The following is a 19,303-nucleotide window of genomic DNA, read 5'->3' as shown; positions in this document are numbered from 1 at the left end:
GAGGAGCCAGTAGAGCCAGCCGTGGTCCTGAGAAAAGGAGGATCGGGGCTGCTTTGTGCAAAACCATTGCACAGAGCAAGCAAGTATAATATGTTTGTTATTTTAAAGAAATAATAAAGCCTTTAGTATAATTTTACTCCTAACACTCTAATAAAAACTTCTAAAAAGGTTTACATATACTGTACATACAATTAAAGAATAGTGTACTTGCAGATACATTTTATACGTGTTGTAAGACTAAATGTTTTGTTTTTTATTTGTAGGGTATGGATTTGTAGATTTTGACAGTCCTGCTGCAGCACAAAAAGCAGTAGCATCACTGAAAGCCACAGGTGTACAAGCGCAGATGGCAAAGGTAAGGAGCATTTATTGACTATAACAATGAGGAAAAACAACCGCTATTGTTTACTATGGCATACAATTTGCATTACTGCTGTAATATCTTTACTGGTTGTAGTGGGTAACATTTTTTTAGCTACCTACAATAATAGAATGCTAAGCGGTTTCCCCAAATATATCGGGATGTTGCGTTTAATTTTCCTTTTGGATGTTTTGTTGGATGTAGCTTATTACTTTTCAGTATAATTGCAGTTGGTGCATTACCATTATTTATGACAGTGCTTAGCCACACAATTATGTTTTCTTGTGTTTATTGTGCATTGCTTTGTCTGACTGTCTTAAGGTTTTAATGCGTGGAATTTTATTTACTTTGTAAATAACGGTTTTGAGAGCTATAATGTGAAACTCCACTAATTACTTTATGTTTGTATTTCGCTTTGTATTTTAAAAGACATAAAACTACATGTCAGACAAAAACAGCTCCATCACCCCTGCATCAGATACTAAAGGGAGGCACTGCACCCTTGACAGTCAGTAGACTTTCTAAATCCACTTCAAATAATAGCAGAACAAATGTATTTATAGAGGAGGAGAAAAAATCTATATACAGAATTGTTTTAAATACATGCCACATCCATTCCACACATGCTGGGAAATATATGCAAAACTGCAAGAAATAAAATGTAATATTGTAAAGGTTTAGTTGCCAGATGAAATAATTGACTTTTAGCATTTAGGTTCAATAAAGATTTATTGAGTTTTTAAGACAGAATAAACAGAAGGGTAACATAATGCAATCGGGCGTCCGACAAAGGGCGACCCGATCGCCAAGTCTGAAGACATAAACAATCTGTATTTCACAACTGAAAATGGTACAAGCAGTTATTACAACCAAAGATACATTCAGGATATAACGGTTCTTGAGAGGTGTCTCCTCTGCTCGAGGAGTCCTCCCCTGACCCGGACGCCCCTATGGGATCCAACTGCGTCCATGGCCCAGGGGAGTGGGGGGGGGGTCGAAATGCCCCAAGTAGGCGCTTGACTAGGACACCCTCACTCGATATTACCATATGCAGTAAATTTTGGCAAACAAAAATGAAGTGAAATGCAGGAGCTATTTACCATATACGACAATCTGATTGTGCGTAAATAAAACCCAGACGTGGCCAGAAGGAGTCAGCCAGAAGGGAAAGCGGAGAAAAGGAAGTAGAGAAAGGAAAGGACCTGAGAAGAAGTAAGGGAGAAAGGGAAGGAGGGGGGGGGAAAGGGTTGGGGATAGGGTGTAGGAAGCGGTGTACTTACCTCCCCTCAGGGGCCCATCCCGTTGTCCTGGACGGAGTGAGCCAGTGGGCGGCCGGTAGGAGGGAAGAGCGAACGAGCTAAATAGAGACCGTCGGCCCAGGGGCTGGTGTCCACTGGTAATCAAGTGGACACCCTAGGCGTGAGTCTGTCTTTGAGTTTGTCTGAAGTGGAGTAGTGCCTCCATACACTCCAGGTAAAGGAGAATTTAGCGTATCTATCCAGAGATTTGGCTTGCATTTCCTCCATGAGCATGGTGTCATTCATTTCATTTATCCATTCTATGATAGAGGGGGGGGAAGTCGTCCTCCAGTGTCTAGAGATCAACTGCCTCCCAGCACTCAAACAAAACTTTAGGAGGGAGTTTTTCTGAAATTTAGTGGCTCCAGGTAAAATGGAGAGAAGAGCTATGAAGGGGGAGGGGGTAAATGGCTTATCGTAGAGATCAGAGTAAATCAGGAAAATTTGGGACCAAAACGGGCGGATCTGATCGCATTCCCACCAAATGTGACTATACGTACCCTTGGCTGCGGTGCATCTCCAGCAGGAGTCCGGGGGCCGAGGGGAACATGATCCTGAGGGTGGTCGGGACACGGTACCATCGCGAAAGTACTTTATAATTTTTTTCCTGCGCATAACTCGATATGGAAGACTTATGCGTGTAGAAAAAGGCTTTACGCCACTCCGCCTCACTAATAACTCTCCCCAGCTCCTCTGACCAAGCCATAGTAAATTTGGGGAGGGCGCTATGTGTATGTCCCAGTATCATCTTATATATCAAAGAGAGGGTGTGCCGTTGGGGGGAAGAGAAGGAGCAAAGTTGTTCAAACCCTGTCAGCTGTCTGTGAACTTGTTTAGAGTTATGGAGCGTCTTACAGTAGGCCGTCAGGTGTAAATGTGTGAGCCAGGTCATCCTCTGAGAGGCCGGTGTCGTGGTCAACGCGAGGGAACCTGCAGCAGGATGAACAAAATTTTGTGCAGTGGGCCAGTCTTGTCTTTGATGTCCAGCCAGAGAGTGGAGTCCTCTGCCCTCCGGGAGGTCTGGGTTGTCAAAAAGAGGAGTAAGTGGGCTCGGGTCAGTAGACAGGGCGCATGTCACCCTCCTACGGTACCAGACTGCCAGGGCATCCTTGGTAAGGGGGGATAATCCCGCCAGGGCTCGATAGGAAGAGGCATGACCCCAAAGAAGAGCCCGGAGGTCCTCCGAGGACATATCTTGTTCCACACACACTGCTACCTTACCCAAAGGGTGAGGAAACCACTCCAGGATCCAAGAGAGTACTGCCGCCGTGTGGTAAAGTTCAAAGTCAGGAAGGCCCGCTCCCCCATTCAATGTGGGAGAGCAGAGGAGATTGTGTTTCAGCCTGGGATGACCTCGCTTCCACACAAACTGAATGGCCATGGAGCGCACCGTGCGGAAAAAGGTTGATGGAAGGGCTATCGGGAGTGCTTGGAAAAGATACAAGAGTTTGGGTAGTATATCCATTTTGAGTGTGCTCATGCGGCCAAACCACGACACCGGCAGATCCATACGGGCATCCGTAAGGCGTCGGAGTCTAGTCAGTAGCGGGCTGTAGTTCAGGGTAAAAATGTCCGAAAGCTGGTGAGGTATAGCAGTCCCCAGATAAGAGATTGATTTCTCCCTCCATTGGAAGGAGAAGTTGGATCTGAGGGTGTCGAGAGTGGGGAGCGGAAGAGAAAGGTTCAACGCCTCAGTTTTGGACAGATTCAGCTTGTAGTTGCTCAGTCTGCCAAACCGGTCGATCTCAGTTAAGATGGAGGGAATGCTAATGTGGGGTGACTTTTAGCATTTACATGTTTTTGCCCTGTACCACTACAACTGCCAAAAGTGTTCCGTTTAGACTTAATTTGTTGATAATTGTATTTGAAAATGAAAAATTCAGTCCTTTAAGGACCTTAGGACATTGTACAACTTGGGAGATGTGAAAGTGTGAATCAGGTGTCATATCCTTTTCAAGACTAAATGGTTATAGAGGCGCTTTCTGTGCAAAGCTGTTCTCTAAAAACATGTTTGTTGGATTGAGCAGCATTTGTTTATCTGGAACTACAGCCAAGCATTTGTATTTTTTATTTTTAACTGAGATTGTTTTAGATTTTATTGCTGTGTATATCCTCCTGTTGGCGTTGTCCCTTTAATATTCTTTGTACTCTAGAGCTGAAAGTATGCATCTCCGCAGGTTCTATTGTACTATCTCTTGCAAAAGAGATTCTAGAAATGGGTCACAGGAGCAGTAAGTAAGAGGATATACCCCCAATAGAAACACATACTGCAATAAAAATTTGACAAAGATTCTAGCCCTTCCCTGCTCTAATAAGATTTGGCTGGATTTTTAAACCTACAGCTATCTTTAGAGCAGTCATGCCAGACAGTCAAGTGTAAAGAGTAGGGTAAGAGTCATGCTGGATACTCAATAATCACAAGGTTGCAGTTGGGCCTGCTTTGAATAGACATGGATGCTTGGGTGAAATGAACATGTATAACTGTTCTATTGTCCATGATTAGCAATAGCTGCATTGTAATGTTGTAGTAAGTATCTCAATGCCCCAGGACAATGTATTTTTTAATGAAACACATTGGGTGGAGCGGTGTGCTGACATCATCATCTCTCTCATGTCCAGATGGACAGGTTTGTTTGGTTGTGTGCCGGCCAACACAAGTGTAAGTGTTTTATTTCTATTACATAATAAACCCACCAAGGATTTTATGCTATGTGGAGACGTTGGTCTCTTTTTGGTGCCCAATCCCTATCCAACTGATTGAGTGACATCAGAAGTGTGGAGGACCCTGGGATGTGGAAAAAGGCCTTGGCTGGGTTTTAAGCCACAGACGCACACCATCCTCCTGAAATAAGGGGTCTACAGGCATTGGTATGCAGTTTCTACAGCTGGTGATGGATTCACTTGCGTTTTTTTGATGATATATGATGGACACTGCCATTGAGGAAATTTGATCTATTATGACATTGCTTGCGGACATATTTGCACAGATGAATATAATCCATATGGATTCACCTATGGACTTCGCATTTAATATCTAGCGTGATTCTTATTTATTTTCTATTTTTTTATTTTCTATCTCAATAATAGCCTAAAAAGGACCACAATTAAATTATTCATAGAATATTATTTTCTAAGATGGGTATATAAACTGGGTTGAACTTTTTCAACCAATAACTGAATGTTTCCTGAATGGTACCTATCAGGCTAATGCATTTCTTCAAAACATTAACAACTCAGTTGAATGGAAGCAAGTTACAATCAGAAGTCAGTGTGTTTTTTTAATATTAAAGCTGAACTCCAGTCTTACCTTTGAGCAGTTATACAGGCTCCTTTCCTGTACTGGAAATGCTGCAGCAAGTGAGATGGAGCACTTTTTATTTCCTGTCTGGCATCATCCAGCCTTTCCCTTCTCAGCATTACTGTCCACGATCCACCACTTTCATTCACTGGATTTTAATTATTTCAATCAAGGAGGCTGAGCATTAATGATAAGCTAATGGTTCGGTTCAAACCTTACTTTGGACTGAACTTTGGTTGTTGGAAAAAAGCTTGAACAATTTCACATTCTGTCCCCTGTTTGGCTGGAACCGAGTATCATATGTAGAAGTAGTATTACTACTAAGTCTATATATGTAAGTTTCTCAACAGCACACTGCTTACATAGCCAGAAATCCCAAGTCATGTAATCAAAGAGATGGGAATGGCAATGACATCACTACACAAATATGGTCACTGACAACCATTGACAGGAAGGAAGCTGTCATATATAGCAATGGTGGAAATAAATAGTAATGGTAGAACAACTGTATATATGATGTACACCTCCCACCAAACCAGCAAAATGTCTGGCATTTGAAAGAATCCCAGAACAGCCAAAATTCAGTCCAATGGACTGAATCTTCAGGTCATCCTAAATGAATGAGAGAGAGAGAGAGAGAGAGAGAGAGAGAGAGAGAGAGAGAGAGAGAGAGATAGAGAGAGAGAGAGAGAGAGAGAGAGAGAGAGAGAGAGAGAGAGGTGAATCAAAGTAAAAAAAAAAGATAAGCATAAGATTAAACTTTAAGCAATTATTAAACATCTATGACTAAGTGCAAAAGCAATCATATTGTCTCTGTAACATGTGGCATTAAATTATATTCCTAACATGTTATTAAACTGATCAGTTATGATGCTATCACACATGGCAATTTTATGGCAATTCCAACCACTTTCGTCCAGCTTTCATTCACAAAAATAGCCTAACAGGTCATTACAGCCTACCACTAACAGCTTATATTAAAACTGTGAAATAATTCAAACTGTTTCACCCTGTACACACGATCGGTTCATCCGATGAAAATGATCTGATGGATTTTTTCATCAGATATCCGATGAAGCTGACTTTCATCAGTCTTGCCTACACACCATCAGTTAAAAAAACGATCGTGTCAGAACGCGGTGACGTAAAACACAACGACATGCTGAGAAAAATGAAGTTCAATGCTTCCGAGCATGCGTCGACTTGATTCTGAGCATGCGTGGATTTTTAACCGATGGACGTGCCCACAGACGATCGTTTTTTTCTATCGGTTTTTTAACCATCAGATAATTTTAAAACAAGTTCCTAGTTTTTTCACCGAAGGGGCCCACACACGCTCGGTTTATCTGATTAAAACGGTCCATCAGACCGTTTTCATCAGACGAACCGATTGCGTGTATGCGGCATAAGTGGTAGTGTGCCCTGATGTATTACCAGCTTTAAGGTAGAATGTGCTATTAGGTAATATTTATTCTTAAAGGGAATAATGTGGAAATTATTACAAACTACCAAACCATATGTACAAACTGTACCTTTGTTTCATTATTTATTACATTAAAGGTAATAAGAATGAGGTGCTATGATTTATCATTTAACCATACAACAAATAAATATCTATTTCAAAGAACTAGGCCAAAACAAATGGGAATACATGTTATAACATGCCATGTAATCAAACACAGAAATCAGATTCACAAATGGAGAAAAAAATATTGTTTCTATATAAATCAAATATATTCACCACCTGCCTTCACACTCCACAGATTCTGTAAATATTTAATTATATAATGATTAAATATTAAGCAAACCTTTCTGTGTCTAAAGCATGAACAATGTCAATGTCTTTTTTTAAAAACAATGCCATGGCAACACTGTACAGTCACAAAAGGAAAGTGACCATATATAGACCTCTATATAGAGTCTACTAAATTCTTGATATTGTCAAAGTTAATAAGCAAGTTGTTGTCATAAAGGGGCCTAGGGAGATGGGCACTACCATAGTGGACACTTAAGCCAACCATAGAAGGTTCAAATCTTGGCCAGTTCAACTTGGGTACAACAAGCCTGCTGGATTTTACATACGATTATTGCTAGTGATTGTTATGACTGTTATGTTTGTTGGATGCAGTGGGCTGGTTCTTGGAAGGTGTTATCCAAAACTGATAGGTGAATGTGCATTGTTTGTATTTACACCTGTCAGCCTATCCTACCTAGTCTTGTAGGAAACTCTGGCCTAAATTGTTGATGTGAATGTAGCCAAAAGGTTTCCATCTACTTTGATAGACTTGTCAGTGCCTACAAGCCTTGCACTAGTGTCTCCTTATGCAGCTTGTCAGCTGCACTCTATATTTTTTCCCTATTATAGATACAGACCATATAGCTGATGTGGCCTCTCTCTTTTAGAAAGAGGAAACTGGTTTATACAAAAGTCTTTCTAAGCTAGCTGGCCTAAGTTCAAAGTCCAGGCAGTACATTATGGACACAAAGAGTTCAGTCTGACACATTTCCACATTAAAGTGGTTCTAAATGCTCTATTTTTTTCCTTTAAAATAATAAACATGTTATACTTACCTGCTCTGTGCAATGGTTCATCAAAGCGCACCAACTCCTTGAACTGAAACCACCCCCATACATAGATGTGCCGGGCAGAATCCGGTGCCCTTATGAGCTAGATGTAAGTTCACAGCGTGAAGCAATGTAAAACAATGTAAAACAATATAAAAACTTTATGATACAACGTGAAACAAAATGACAGACGAAGCTTATGTAAGATAGATGCTATGAGTAGCCCAGAGTGCTATACAACACACAACTAATTTAACTGTGTAAGTGCTGCTTAATTCCAGCATTGGTGTGTGTGTGTGACTGTAGGAGCCAAAAAGTGGGGAGGTGGAGACAAGCACAACAATCAAGGCAAGGCATCCTAGTTGTGTGTCTGATCTCTGTCCCAGTGGCCTCCTGACTGTCATGATGAGCTCTATTTTAACTTTGTGAGTGCTTTTTTAAAATTTCTATTAGAATTACACTTTACATGCTAAACTATGGTTGTTGCGCTTCTCTCCCCCTCCCCACTTGTTGTCTCCTACATAAAACAGGCTATGTTTTCCCCTTTTCCTAGGTGTATATAACCATATCAACTATCTGTACATTTATATCTAAATACTAAATATATATATATACACAAACATCCTTGCTTAGGTTACTATACAATACAGCAGATAATGAAATGTATTAGCTACAGCAGCACTAAAATGCATGTATGAATAGACAAGGTGTTTTTATATGCACTGTATTATCATAAAAAGTGTTTGGAGACCTGGGTCCTGCCCCAGGGGACATGCATCAATGCAAAAAAAAAGTTTAAAAAACTGATGTTTTTTTGGGAGCAGTGATTTTAATAATGCTTAAAGTGAAACAATAAAAGTGAAATATTCTTTTAAATTTTGTACCTGGGGGGTGTTTATAGTATGTCTGTAAAGTGCAGCATTTTCCTGTGTTTAGATCAGTTCCGGCAACAAAATGTAATTTCTAAAGAAAAAATGGGTTCCCCCCAGTCCATTGCCATGGGTTCCCCTGAGTCCATTGCCAGGCCCTTAGGGTCTGGTATGAATATTAAGGGAAACCCCAAACCAAAAGTTTTTTTTAAAATTTGCTTGGGTGTTCCCCAAATTCCATACCAGGTCGTTAGGTCTGCTATGGATATTAAAAAAATGGCTTAGGGGTCCCCCTCAAAATCCATACCTGACCCTTCACGCCAAAATAAAAAAATGGTGTGGGGTTCCCCCCAAAAATCCATACCAGACCCTTATCCGAGCATGCAACCTGGCAGGCCGCAGGAAAAGAGGGGGATGAGAGAGCACCCCCTCTTGATCCATACCAGGCCACATGCCCTCAACATGGGAAGGATGCTTTGGGGTCCAAAGAACCATATACCCATGTTGATAGGGACAAGAACCTCATCCCCACAACCCTTGCCCAGTGGTTGTGGGGGTCTGCGGGTGGGGGGCATATTGGAATCTGGAAGCCCCCTTTAACAATGGGAACCCCAGATCCTGGCCCCCCTATATGAATTGGTAATTGGGTACATTGTACCCCTACCATTTCACAAAAAAAGTGTCAGCTTGGGACAAGTCCTTTATTAAAAAAGAAAAAAACATTTCCAGTGATGTAATCCATTTTCGACCTGAGGATACAGAACAAAAACACTGCTACTGATGCCTCCATTGGAGGTTGCGGTCAAATGACGCTACATCTGACATGACAGCTCCTAAATAGCTGAGGGTGGGGCCACCCATAATGTACGCCCCTCTGATACCATGGCGGTTTCCTGCGGTTTCCCCACGGGTGACCCCACCCCCTCTGACACCACGGGAAACCACAGGAAACCAGGATTTTGTTTATTTTTTAATAAAGGACTTGTCTTTTATTTATTTTTACACTTTTTTTGTGAAATGGTAGGGGTACAATGTACCCCGTTACCAATTCACATAGGCAGGGCGGGATCTGGGGTTCCCCTTGTAAAAGGGAGCTTACAGATTCAGATAAGCCCGGGCAAGACCTGAACGGCCTGGTATGGAATTTGGGAGGACCCCCATGAAATTTTTTTTAAATGTTGGTTCGGGGTTCCCCTTAATATTCATACCAGACCCAAAGGGCCTGGTCATGGACTGGGAGGGAACACATGCCATTGTTTCAATGACTTTTATCTGTATTGCGGGACCCGACAATTCATTGTAGTCGCAAGCAGTTTTAAATTAATTTTTTCCTTTCGAAAAGTCATTTTGCTGCAGGGACTGTTCTAAACGTAGGAAAAATGTGCCACTTTACAGGCATACTATAGACATCCCCAGGTATGAAATTTAAAGGAATATTTCACTTTTACTGTTTCACTTTAAGCATTATTAAAATCACTGCTCCCAAATTTTTTTTAGTTTTTAAATTTTTTTTGCATTGATACATGTCCCCTAGGGCAGGACCCAGGTCCCCACACACTTTTTATGATAATACAGTGCATATAAGCCTTTAAAATAGCACTTTTAATTTCTCCCATAGACTTATAAAGGGTGTTCCGCAGCTTTAGAATTTACCGCAAATTGTTTGCTATTCGGCAAACAGGCAAACATCCGCCTACTTACTAAATACATCAAGTTTTGTGAGATTACTTTACACTGGCTTTGATAAGTGGATTGCATTTGGTTTCCAGGTTCTGCCCAGCTGTGCTATAATCTGATTTATTCAATTGGGTGTCTGTCCTGTCTCTTTTTTGGTCTAAATAAACAATTTATAAAAAAGGTATATTTTTACAAATGGAAAAGCGTATGAACCAATTAATATTTAAAAAAATGGACTTTGTTAATTATTCATGCAAGAGAATTACTGATAATGACAGATTTTTGGGGGAAATGTCCTAATTACATGTGTCACTTCATAGATGTACGAAATTAGAGAACCTAGTTTTTTCAAACAATGCAAATGCAATGATAAAAAAAACAAGTTTATGGGAATATACATCAAAGAGTGAATACATACAAAGATTAAAGTTTTGATGATACGAATGATGTAAATCTCTCTCAGATGTTGTGAAACAAGTGCAACTGTTATGAACAGCGATACAGTATATTCTTTGATACAACAAATTGAGGGCAGAATAACACATATATATGATATATATACTGTATATATGTGTGTGTTTTCATACAAATGTGTTTATGCTAAATAATACTAAAACACACTGTATAATGTGATGTGCACATTAAAGGGGGTGTATTTAAGGTAGTTTGTTTAATTTCTTTTGATTTAATTCAGTGTTTTTATATGTGTTTGTTGTCATTTTTTTGTATGTTTAATTACTTGTGTACTACTGTTTTGTGTTCTAAACTTTACTTTTTTACCATCTATTGTTTCTGACTTTGTAAAAGAGTCACATAATAAGACCATAGATGGACCATGTTTTGACACAAAAACAGCTCTGGGGTATTTTAAACTAGTTCCTGTAACCATTAAAGTAATTTAAAACCCAATAGATTCCTAAAAATAACAAAACAATTATATTTTTTTCTTTATCATTTTTGCCCATTGACAGATATGTACTTTGCCGTTCTTTAAATTTCCAACGGAATCTATACTCTTCAATAGTAAATCAATAGCAAATAGTAAATAAATATAATTTTGTTTATTTTAAAAGCCAAATTCCTATGTTTCTGTCTGCTGTATATTATTTTGATCTGCTTGCTAGACTATGATAGCACAATACTGATGAGAAATTAGCTACCCAGTGAGGCACTTCAGTATGTGCAGATGGTGTTTACTAGAACTGTACTGGCACAAGCCAACATGTTGACACTCTTTGCGAGTTGATGTTTGCTTGCAATAATTATTAGCTAAATGTACATCGGATCAAGTTTTTGCATTAATATTTTATCTGCGTGATCAACAAATGCTCTAAGGTGCCCTTATATGTCATTCTAGAATTCTGCTAATAATCTGCCCATGTATGACTTGGAAGATGTGGTTGTTTGAGGGCTGCACTGGTAAATGTATGTGGCTTTTCAAGAAATAAATAATGAGAGGTAGAAGTATCTATTTGTTTGCTAACAAAATATTGCTTTCTGCATAGCCTTGATATAACCATAAACTGAGTTCATGGGAGTATCTTTATATTCATGTTTGCAATAAAACCCCAGTACACAGGACATCATCATAACTAAGAGAGAAATGCAGCCTATAGGCGAAACAAAATGTGAGTTCACCCAAGAGTTGAAGGCCCTATAAAAATGTTTAGAAATCACCCAATTTATTTATTAAAAAATATATCTGCTGTTACAGAAAACAGATACCTGCTCTGCTTGCCACAGTCTTCTTCTGCCTTAGCAATATTAAATAGACCTCCCGCAGGGAATATTGAGACATTTCTGGAGAATCTGCAGGGCCTCTGGAGAGCAGTCATTATTCTCTCAGGAGAAATTCTGGTTCACATGTGGAAAAAAGGAAAGGAAGTAAAAAAATACCATATCTTTGAACCTAAGATAGTAATGCATCTTTAGTTTGTAAGGCCTCGTAATCACGACCGAGAAACTCGACGGGCGAAACACATCGTTTTGCTCGTCGAGTTCCTTGTGAAGCCGTCGAGAAACTCGACAAGCCAATTTTCTCCATTCCCGTCAAGGAAATAGAGAACATGCTTTCTTTTTGGCTCGTCGAGTTTCTCGACAGTTTCCTCGATGAAAATGTACACACGACCGGTTTCCTTGGCAAAAAAATATCTCCCAGCAAGTTTCTTGCTGGTTTTTGCCGAGAAACTCGGTCGTGTGTAAGAGGCCTAACAGGTAGATTTATTAAGAAAAGGGCAAGAAAGGGGGGGGGCTTAATAAAACAGACCTAGAAACACCTTATCATTCAATCAGCTTAGGAAACATCAGTTGTAAATAATATTTCTCTTAAAGCAGGTATCCTGCAGCTTTTTTTTTTTTTTTTTGCCTAGGGCCACTTTTCTTAGTCATTGCACCGTGTCACAGTGTAAACATTCTTCTTATTCATAGACCCTACCCCTGGAATGACACTATCAATGTAGACCAATCAGATACAGTAGTGGGTGGGGTGGTTATCAAACTCCTAATCGGCTACCATAAGGCTAGTAGCACAGAATATGCCTAGGTACTGTCACATGCGAGGAAGTAATTGTCTGCTTCTAATAGAAGTTAAATACTAAGGAGACAATTATTACTTTTGCCACAATAATTTGTTCCACTGAATTCTTGTGAGACAGCCAAGCGTTAGATTTTAGTAACATTTTTGAATATGCTTATTTATGCTCCTAACAAACAAGCACTTTCTGCAAAACACACCAAGGCTCCTCTGTTAGTGTCTAATTGCCTGTGTATACTTTTCACACAATAAAGTATACACAGAGAGAACGATGCAGATATATTATTGTAGATGTATGTTAGCTATACATGCTGGGACCAGGGAAAGTCTAAAACCTTTGGTTCTCCAAGTATGAAGCACTGGCTTCCTTGCAGCAGGAAATACTTTGTTGTTTGTTGAGATTTTAAGACATTGTCCTATTTAAGAATTAAGCTACAGCCATGGCCAAAAGTTGTGAGAATAACACAAATATTAGTTTTCACAAATTCTGCTGCTTTAGTGTTTTTAGATCTTTTTATCAGATGCTACGATGGTATACTGAAATATAATTACAATCATTTCATAAGTTCCAAAGGTTTTTATTGACAATTACATTAAGTTTATGCAGAGTCAGTGAAAAAAGGAGATTTTTGGGACTTTGAATGAGGCAGGGACCTAGTCTTGCCTCCATCCTTATTTATATAAGAAAAGGAAGAGGGGCAAAGTGGGACTTTAAATGAGGCACACAGTCAATATTATTGGTTAACAATTGGCATTTTTGTGTCAGATTTAAATAATAATACTTAGTACTGATTATTATCACAATATTTCATCTATAGACATACGTAAAAAGCATGAATGACACATATCCATAGGTAAGGATTCCCATTACTATTGGGAATAAATACCAACATATACAAAAATGTATATATTAATTACACAGGGTACATAATTCTAATGGGAGATAATAAAAAATACATGATCAGTTCAAACATGATAGGTACAGAAACTCAACGCGTTTCATGGAATTGTAACCATTCTTCAGGAGAAAACATGTGTACATCTGTAATAAAATATAAAACTCCTTAGATAGTTGTCTTTTGAAAAAAGGGCCCAAAGGCGGGGAAAAATCCATTGGATATAAAGTACTCACAGAATCACTGTGTATAGAAAGTGCAACACAAATGGCTGGAAACCCACTTAGAAGGGGCATATTTTCCTGGAGCTGTGGTTGCGAGAACCGCATTCATGGCCCATACTAGGTGACATCCAAGGACACAGAATTTCCAGCAAGATAGTTTCCAGGGTGTGACTGTGTACATGTCCTATGGTTGTCTTGAGGGACTGCTAGATAATACATAAATATGTGCATTAGAAATTATAGCAAAACCCTTTCGGTTAAGGTGCAGAAAAAATAAATGTAATCAGGGTGGAGTAGGTGAATTATTGGGGAGTGGGAAAAAAATGTAAATAAATGCTAAAAAAAACACCCACTTAGGCTATGTGAATGGGAACCCATTTGGAACCTATATCAATGTGCAATATGGGGCTGGAATTAGTGAAATGCCTGGTGCTGGAACCTGGGGAATCATGATGAAGGGTAGTGGTCTGTAAATGACTGCAGAACAGATATGCCATCCCAGATGGAGCCTATAAGGGCGAAAACAGCTCACACCCTCAAACGCTACGCTGAGCTTGTTTAAGAAGAGGGGAGTTGCTGACGTCTGAGTGACCACGCCGCCCAGCATTTTCCGCCAAACCCCCTCACACGTTCTATAGATGGAAAACACTCTCAGTGTGGCAACATGTCGAGCGCAGCGAACGTGACGTCGATGCACAATATAGACGCATCCTCCTCGCCTCAAAAAGGGAGGTGCAGCTCCCGGAAGAGTGTGAGTTAAAGGCTCATGGATCCAGACAATGCGGCACTAACAACACAGCATGGGAAAATAATGTAAATCTAGATATAATTTTCGGGAGTTACCATCCTAATAGGTGCCTAATTCTTTTATTATTTCCCATTAGAATTGTGAATTGTTTGTATATTTTGGTATTTATTCCTAATATTAATGGGAAGTTAAATATTGTAATAATAATCAGTACTATGGGGGTTATTTACTAAAGACAACTCCACTTTGCACGACAGGTGCACTTTCAGGGCACTTAAAAAGTGCCCTGAAAGTGCACTTGGAAGTACAGTCGCTGTAGATATGAGGGGGGATATGCAAGGAAAATAAAAAACAGCATTTTAGCTTGCATATGATTAGATGATAAAATCAGAAGCACCTCCCTTTTATTTTTAGATTTCCCTCTCAGATCTACAGCGACTGCACTTCCAAGTGCTTTCAAGTGCACTTGCAGTGCACTCGTAGTGAAAAGTGGATTTGCCTTTTGTAAATAACCCCCAATGTATTATTATTTAAAAAAAAAATTGGGACTTTAAATGAGGTGTATGAGTATAGCACCTCCATCCCTGGTTCAGAAAATGAAAGTAAAGGATAAATTGGGACTTTAAGTGAGGCTGCAGACAAGGTGCGGGTAATAAAAGAGGTACACATTTAATATTCATAGGAATGCAAAACATGTATCAACATACAGAAAACATGTAAATGAGAACATACATTTCAAATAAATGACATGACTACATATTGTAAACACATAATAAGTGCATATGGAGTAAGAGCAACTAGGGTGCGGCAGTGCCTAACCAGGTGCCACATGCTAGTCTGCATGGAACGATGAATGCATAGAATGAATATATGTACTGATGGCATGTTAACAGAAATGGCGGAATAATTGCATTTGGTGAAGAACTGGTAAAAGACATATAAAATATCAAAAATAATATCATGAAGGTACATGTAGCATCCATAATAGCCCAGCATCCATAATAGCCCGAAGCGTTTCCTGTCTGTAACACTCCTCAGGGGCCGGATGCTTGGATTATCTAAAGAAAATATATAAATACATTTATTTAGGGTAGGACATAATTAATAAACTAATAGCCAGTATGAGATGGAAAAGTATCCACCTAGGGTACTCACATGGAATCTAGGGTAAAAGGATGCGGTGTGTATGGAGCAATGGCCAAAACGAGATGTCCGCCATGGGAGCTGAGGCGGCATTGCAGCGCACGCAGGGCAGGGGCAGCAAGGAAACCTCCCCAAACAAGGCAACATGGGATCAAGTGTGCATATAGGGTGTAGAAGCCACAGGGAATAGCCAGCTGGAGTCTAGAAAATATGATGATATAAAATCAGTAAGTATAGGAGCCAAACAGAGGGCAACCAACCCAGACATAAGGGTAGGTAAAATAACCTAGTGGTGACATCCAAGGCTCCCGGACATCCAGCGGAAAAAATGGCGTGGTATAACCTCACAAGCTCGTAAACGAGAGAGTATATACTACTACACCCTATATGCACACTTGATCCCGTGTTGCCTTGTTTGGGGAGACAACGCAGGAAGCCGGGAACGAGTGGATTATCACCGCTGGAGTTTTTTTCTTTCTTTTTTTTATTAATAAAGGACTTTATTCTACGGTGTCAGTGTGTTTTTTTTTTACAAGACTTTACACTTCCTTCGTGAAATGGTAGGGGTACAGTACCCCATTACCATTTCACACAGGGGGGGGGGTCAGGATCTGGGGGTCCCCTTTGTTAAAGGGGTCTTCCAGATTCTGATAAACCTTTGAATCCTGTGTAGAGTTAACAGTAATTGAATACTGAGTCTGGGGACAGCCAGACAGTGCCATAGCTGCATAGCAGTATCTGTCACCCTGAGCAACTAAATTGCACAATATAGCCTCAATTAATGTAATGTATTGTATTTGTATTGTATTTAATATTTTTGGACAAAAACTGTACTGATTAAACGAAAATACCAGATTGTACGAGAAAAATGTTTGTGTTTGTCCTTTGGAAATTTTTGGATGACAGCTGTGTACTAACGATCAGATTATCGGATGATCGCTTCAAAAGCGATATTTTTTGTACAATATTCTTATCATGTGTATGGAGCTTAAACCTATCATTAGTAAAGGGTGTACAGTATAACAAAACATTCACAAATATACCTTGTTTACCTGTTATGCCAGTGCACACCTTCTATATGTGAAATCCTTGGGCTGAAAGCTGGATTGCTCTGGAAGCCCCCCATCCAGTACTTAAATATCGACTTTTTCTACAAAGAAAGAAACATGTCTATCATATTCAAAAAAAGAACAAAAATAGATTGAAAAACCTTGTAGCCTTAGAACCCTAAACCCATTTATCCAGAGGGAGACTAAAATCTTTTTAAAGCATAATCAAATTTTCCTCACAAAGGAATCAAAATATTCCTGATCATCAAAGGCAATCAAATACTCTCTGGATTAAGGTCTTTCTTATAAATAATAATAGCCAGTTATAATTTTGCCATTTAGAAATTCTTTCATCCCCTTTTAACCACTTAAGGACAGGAAGGATTTTCCCCTTAATGACCAGACCATTTTTTGCGATATGGCACTACGTCCCTTTAACTGACAATTGCACGGTCATGCAGCGTTGTACCTAAACAACATTGATGTGTTTTTTTCATACAAATAGAGCTTTCTTTTGGTGGTATTTGATCACCTCTGTGGTTTTTATGTTTTGCACTATAAACAAAAAAAATTACAGTTGAAAAAAAAAACAATATTTACAAATTTAACTTTTCGTTATAATAAATATCCCCCTAAAAAAAAACAGTTTATGCCAATATTTATTCTGCTGCATATTTTTACATAGGATAGATCTATAATGTAATAAGTAATGGCGGCAATATGCAATTTTTAGCGGGATTTCAACATTGGGGCTGACAGTTCGGACACTTTGGACACATTTTGGGACCATTGACACTTATACAGGGATCAGTGCTATAAAAATGCACTGATTACTGTGTAAATGTCACTGTCAGGGAAGGGGTTAACACTAGGGGGCGATCAAGAGGTTAAATGTGTTCCCTGGGAGCTGTTTCTAACTGTGGGGGGGAGTATAGTGACTGGAGGAGGAGAGAGATAGATGTTCTTTATCACTAGGAAGAGCAGATCTGTCTCCCCTCCCCTGTCTGTTTACATTGACAGATCCCCATTCTGGCTCTCTGTGGAGCGATTGCGGGTGGCCGGCAGACATTGCAGCCGCCGGGCAAGCGAATCAACCGATGTCGCGTCTCCTATCACTCTTAAAGCGGCTGACGTACACTATGACAATTTTCCCAGGCCAGGAAAGCCAACCTGCCACAGTATAATGACGGTGGCTGGTCCTTAAGCGGTTAAAGTAATCAAATGTAAACATGGTTGTTCTAGCACAGAACTGTTCTACAAAATAAGTAACATAAAATAAATGAGCAGAATTTTTGAAAAACGCTATGGGTTTAAAGCGCAATTAAACTCTGCATAAACAAAACAATTTAAAATGGGAGCTTTATGCCATAAAGTAGTAGTATACACTAGGGTTGTCCCGATACCACTTTTTTTAGGACCGAGTACCGACACTTTTTTTCATGTACTCGCTGATACCGATTACAGATACTTTGTTTTAAAATGCAGCCTTGTGTCTCCAAATGCAGCCATGTCCCCAAATGCAGCCATGTCCCTAAATGCAGCCATGTCCCCAAATGCAGCCATGTCCCTAAATGCAGCCTTGTGTCCCCAAATGCAGCCATATCCCCAAATGCAGTCATGTCCCTAAATGCAGCCATGTCCCCAAACACAGCCATGTCCCTAAATGCAGCCTTGTCCCTAAATGCAGCCATGTCCCTAAATGCAGCCTTGTCCCTAAATGCAGCCATGTCCCTAAATGCAGCCTTGTGTCCCCAAAGAGAAAGCCAAGCCCCCCTGCCACTGCCGTCTAGTTGATTAGCGCTCGGGGAACATAACAGCTTTCATTTGAATAGCTGTGTGTTCCCCCCGTGCCTCATCATATATAGACACTCCACCTTGGTCAGGCACTTTGGGAATGGGTGATATGTCTATCAAAGTGCCCGAACAAGGAGGAGGGGCTATACGTGGCGGGGAACACACAGCTATTCAAATGAAAGCTGTTATGTTCCCCGAGCGCTAATCAACTAGATGTCGGCAGCGGCGCAGGGCTTGACTTTCACTTTGGAGACTAAGTGGCAGCAGGTCTCCTCTCCCCCATACCCGAGGACTGCTCTGCTCCGCCCGCTCTCTGCCCCCTCTCCACCCGCTCTCCGCCCTCTCTCCTCCCGCTCTCGGGGGGGAGTATCGAGGGAACATCAGCAGCATTCGCGCGAGTACAAGTACTCGCGCAAATGCTCAGTATCGGTCCCGATACCGATACTAGTATCGGTATCGGGACAACCCTAGTATACACTGCACAATATGGCAGACTTACCTGCCAAGCAATCTCTTCCTGTGGTGTCAGCACTCCCATGTGTCACAGGCACTTCCATTTTCTTCTGGTCTTCCACTGTACTCTTGAACTGGCTGGGACATGATGAAATCACTCTTGCGCATGTGCACAGGGGTCCCATCATCAAGGCACAGTGCAGTGATGAAAATGTGTGCTGAGCTCTGTATGCACGGCCTAGTGTAGTGATGCTAACAAACAGGGAAAAGTGTTTATCACAGAAGAAACCAATAGGGTCATACATTTTTTTGGGGGGGTTCAATTTTATTTTAATAGATGGAAAAAGGGTTAAACCTAAGATAAAAGGTGCAGTAATTCATAACAACCAAACACA

The 19,303-nt window shown here is 40.2% G+C and overlaps 1 protein-coding gene across 3 annotated transcripts in view; it reads left to right on the top strand.

The window, feature by feature from the left end:
* Nucleotides 1–19,303, top strand: part of RBMS3 (RNA binding motif single stranded interacting protein 3) — an 827,636-nt gene that overhangs the window by 411,239 nt on the left and 397,094 nt on the right. For all 3 annotated transcript variants that reach the window (XM_040353091.1, XM_040353092.1, XM_040353093.1), the window contains exon 4: nt 264–355. In XM_040353091.1, the coding sequence (XP_040209025.1) occupies nt 264–355 (92 nt within the window). The remainder of the gene's footprint in view (nt 1–263; nt 356–19,303) is intronic.

Source organism: Rana temporaria, chromosome 5 (assembly GCF_905171775.1).
Source record: "Rana temporaria chromosome 5, aRanTem1.1, whole genome shotgun sequence".
Taxonomy (NCBI): Eukaryota; Metazoa; Chordata; class Amphibia; order Anura; family Ranidae; genus Rana; species Rana temporaria.
The sequence above is the reverse complement of the archived record's forward strand: the minus strand, read 5'-3'. Positions and strand labels throughout refer to the sequence as shown.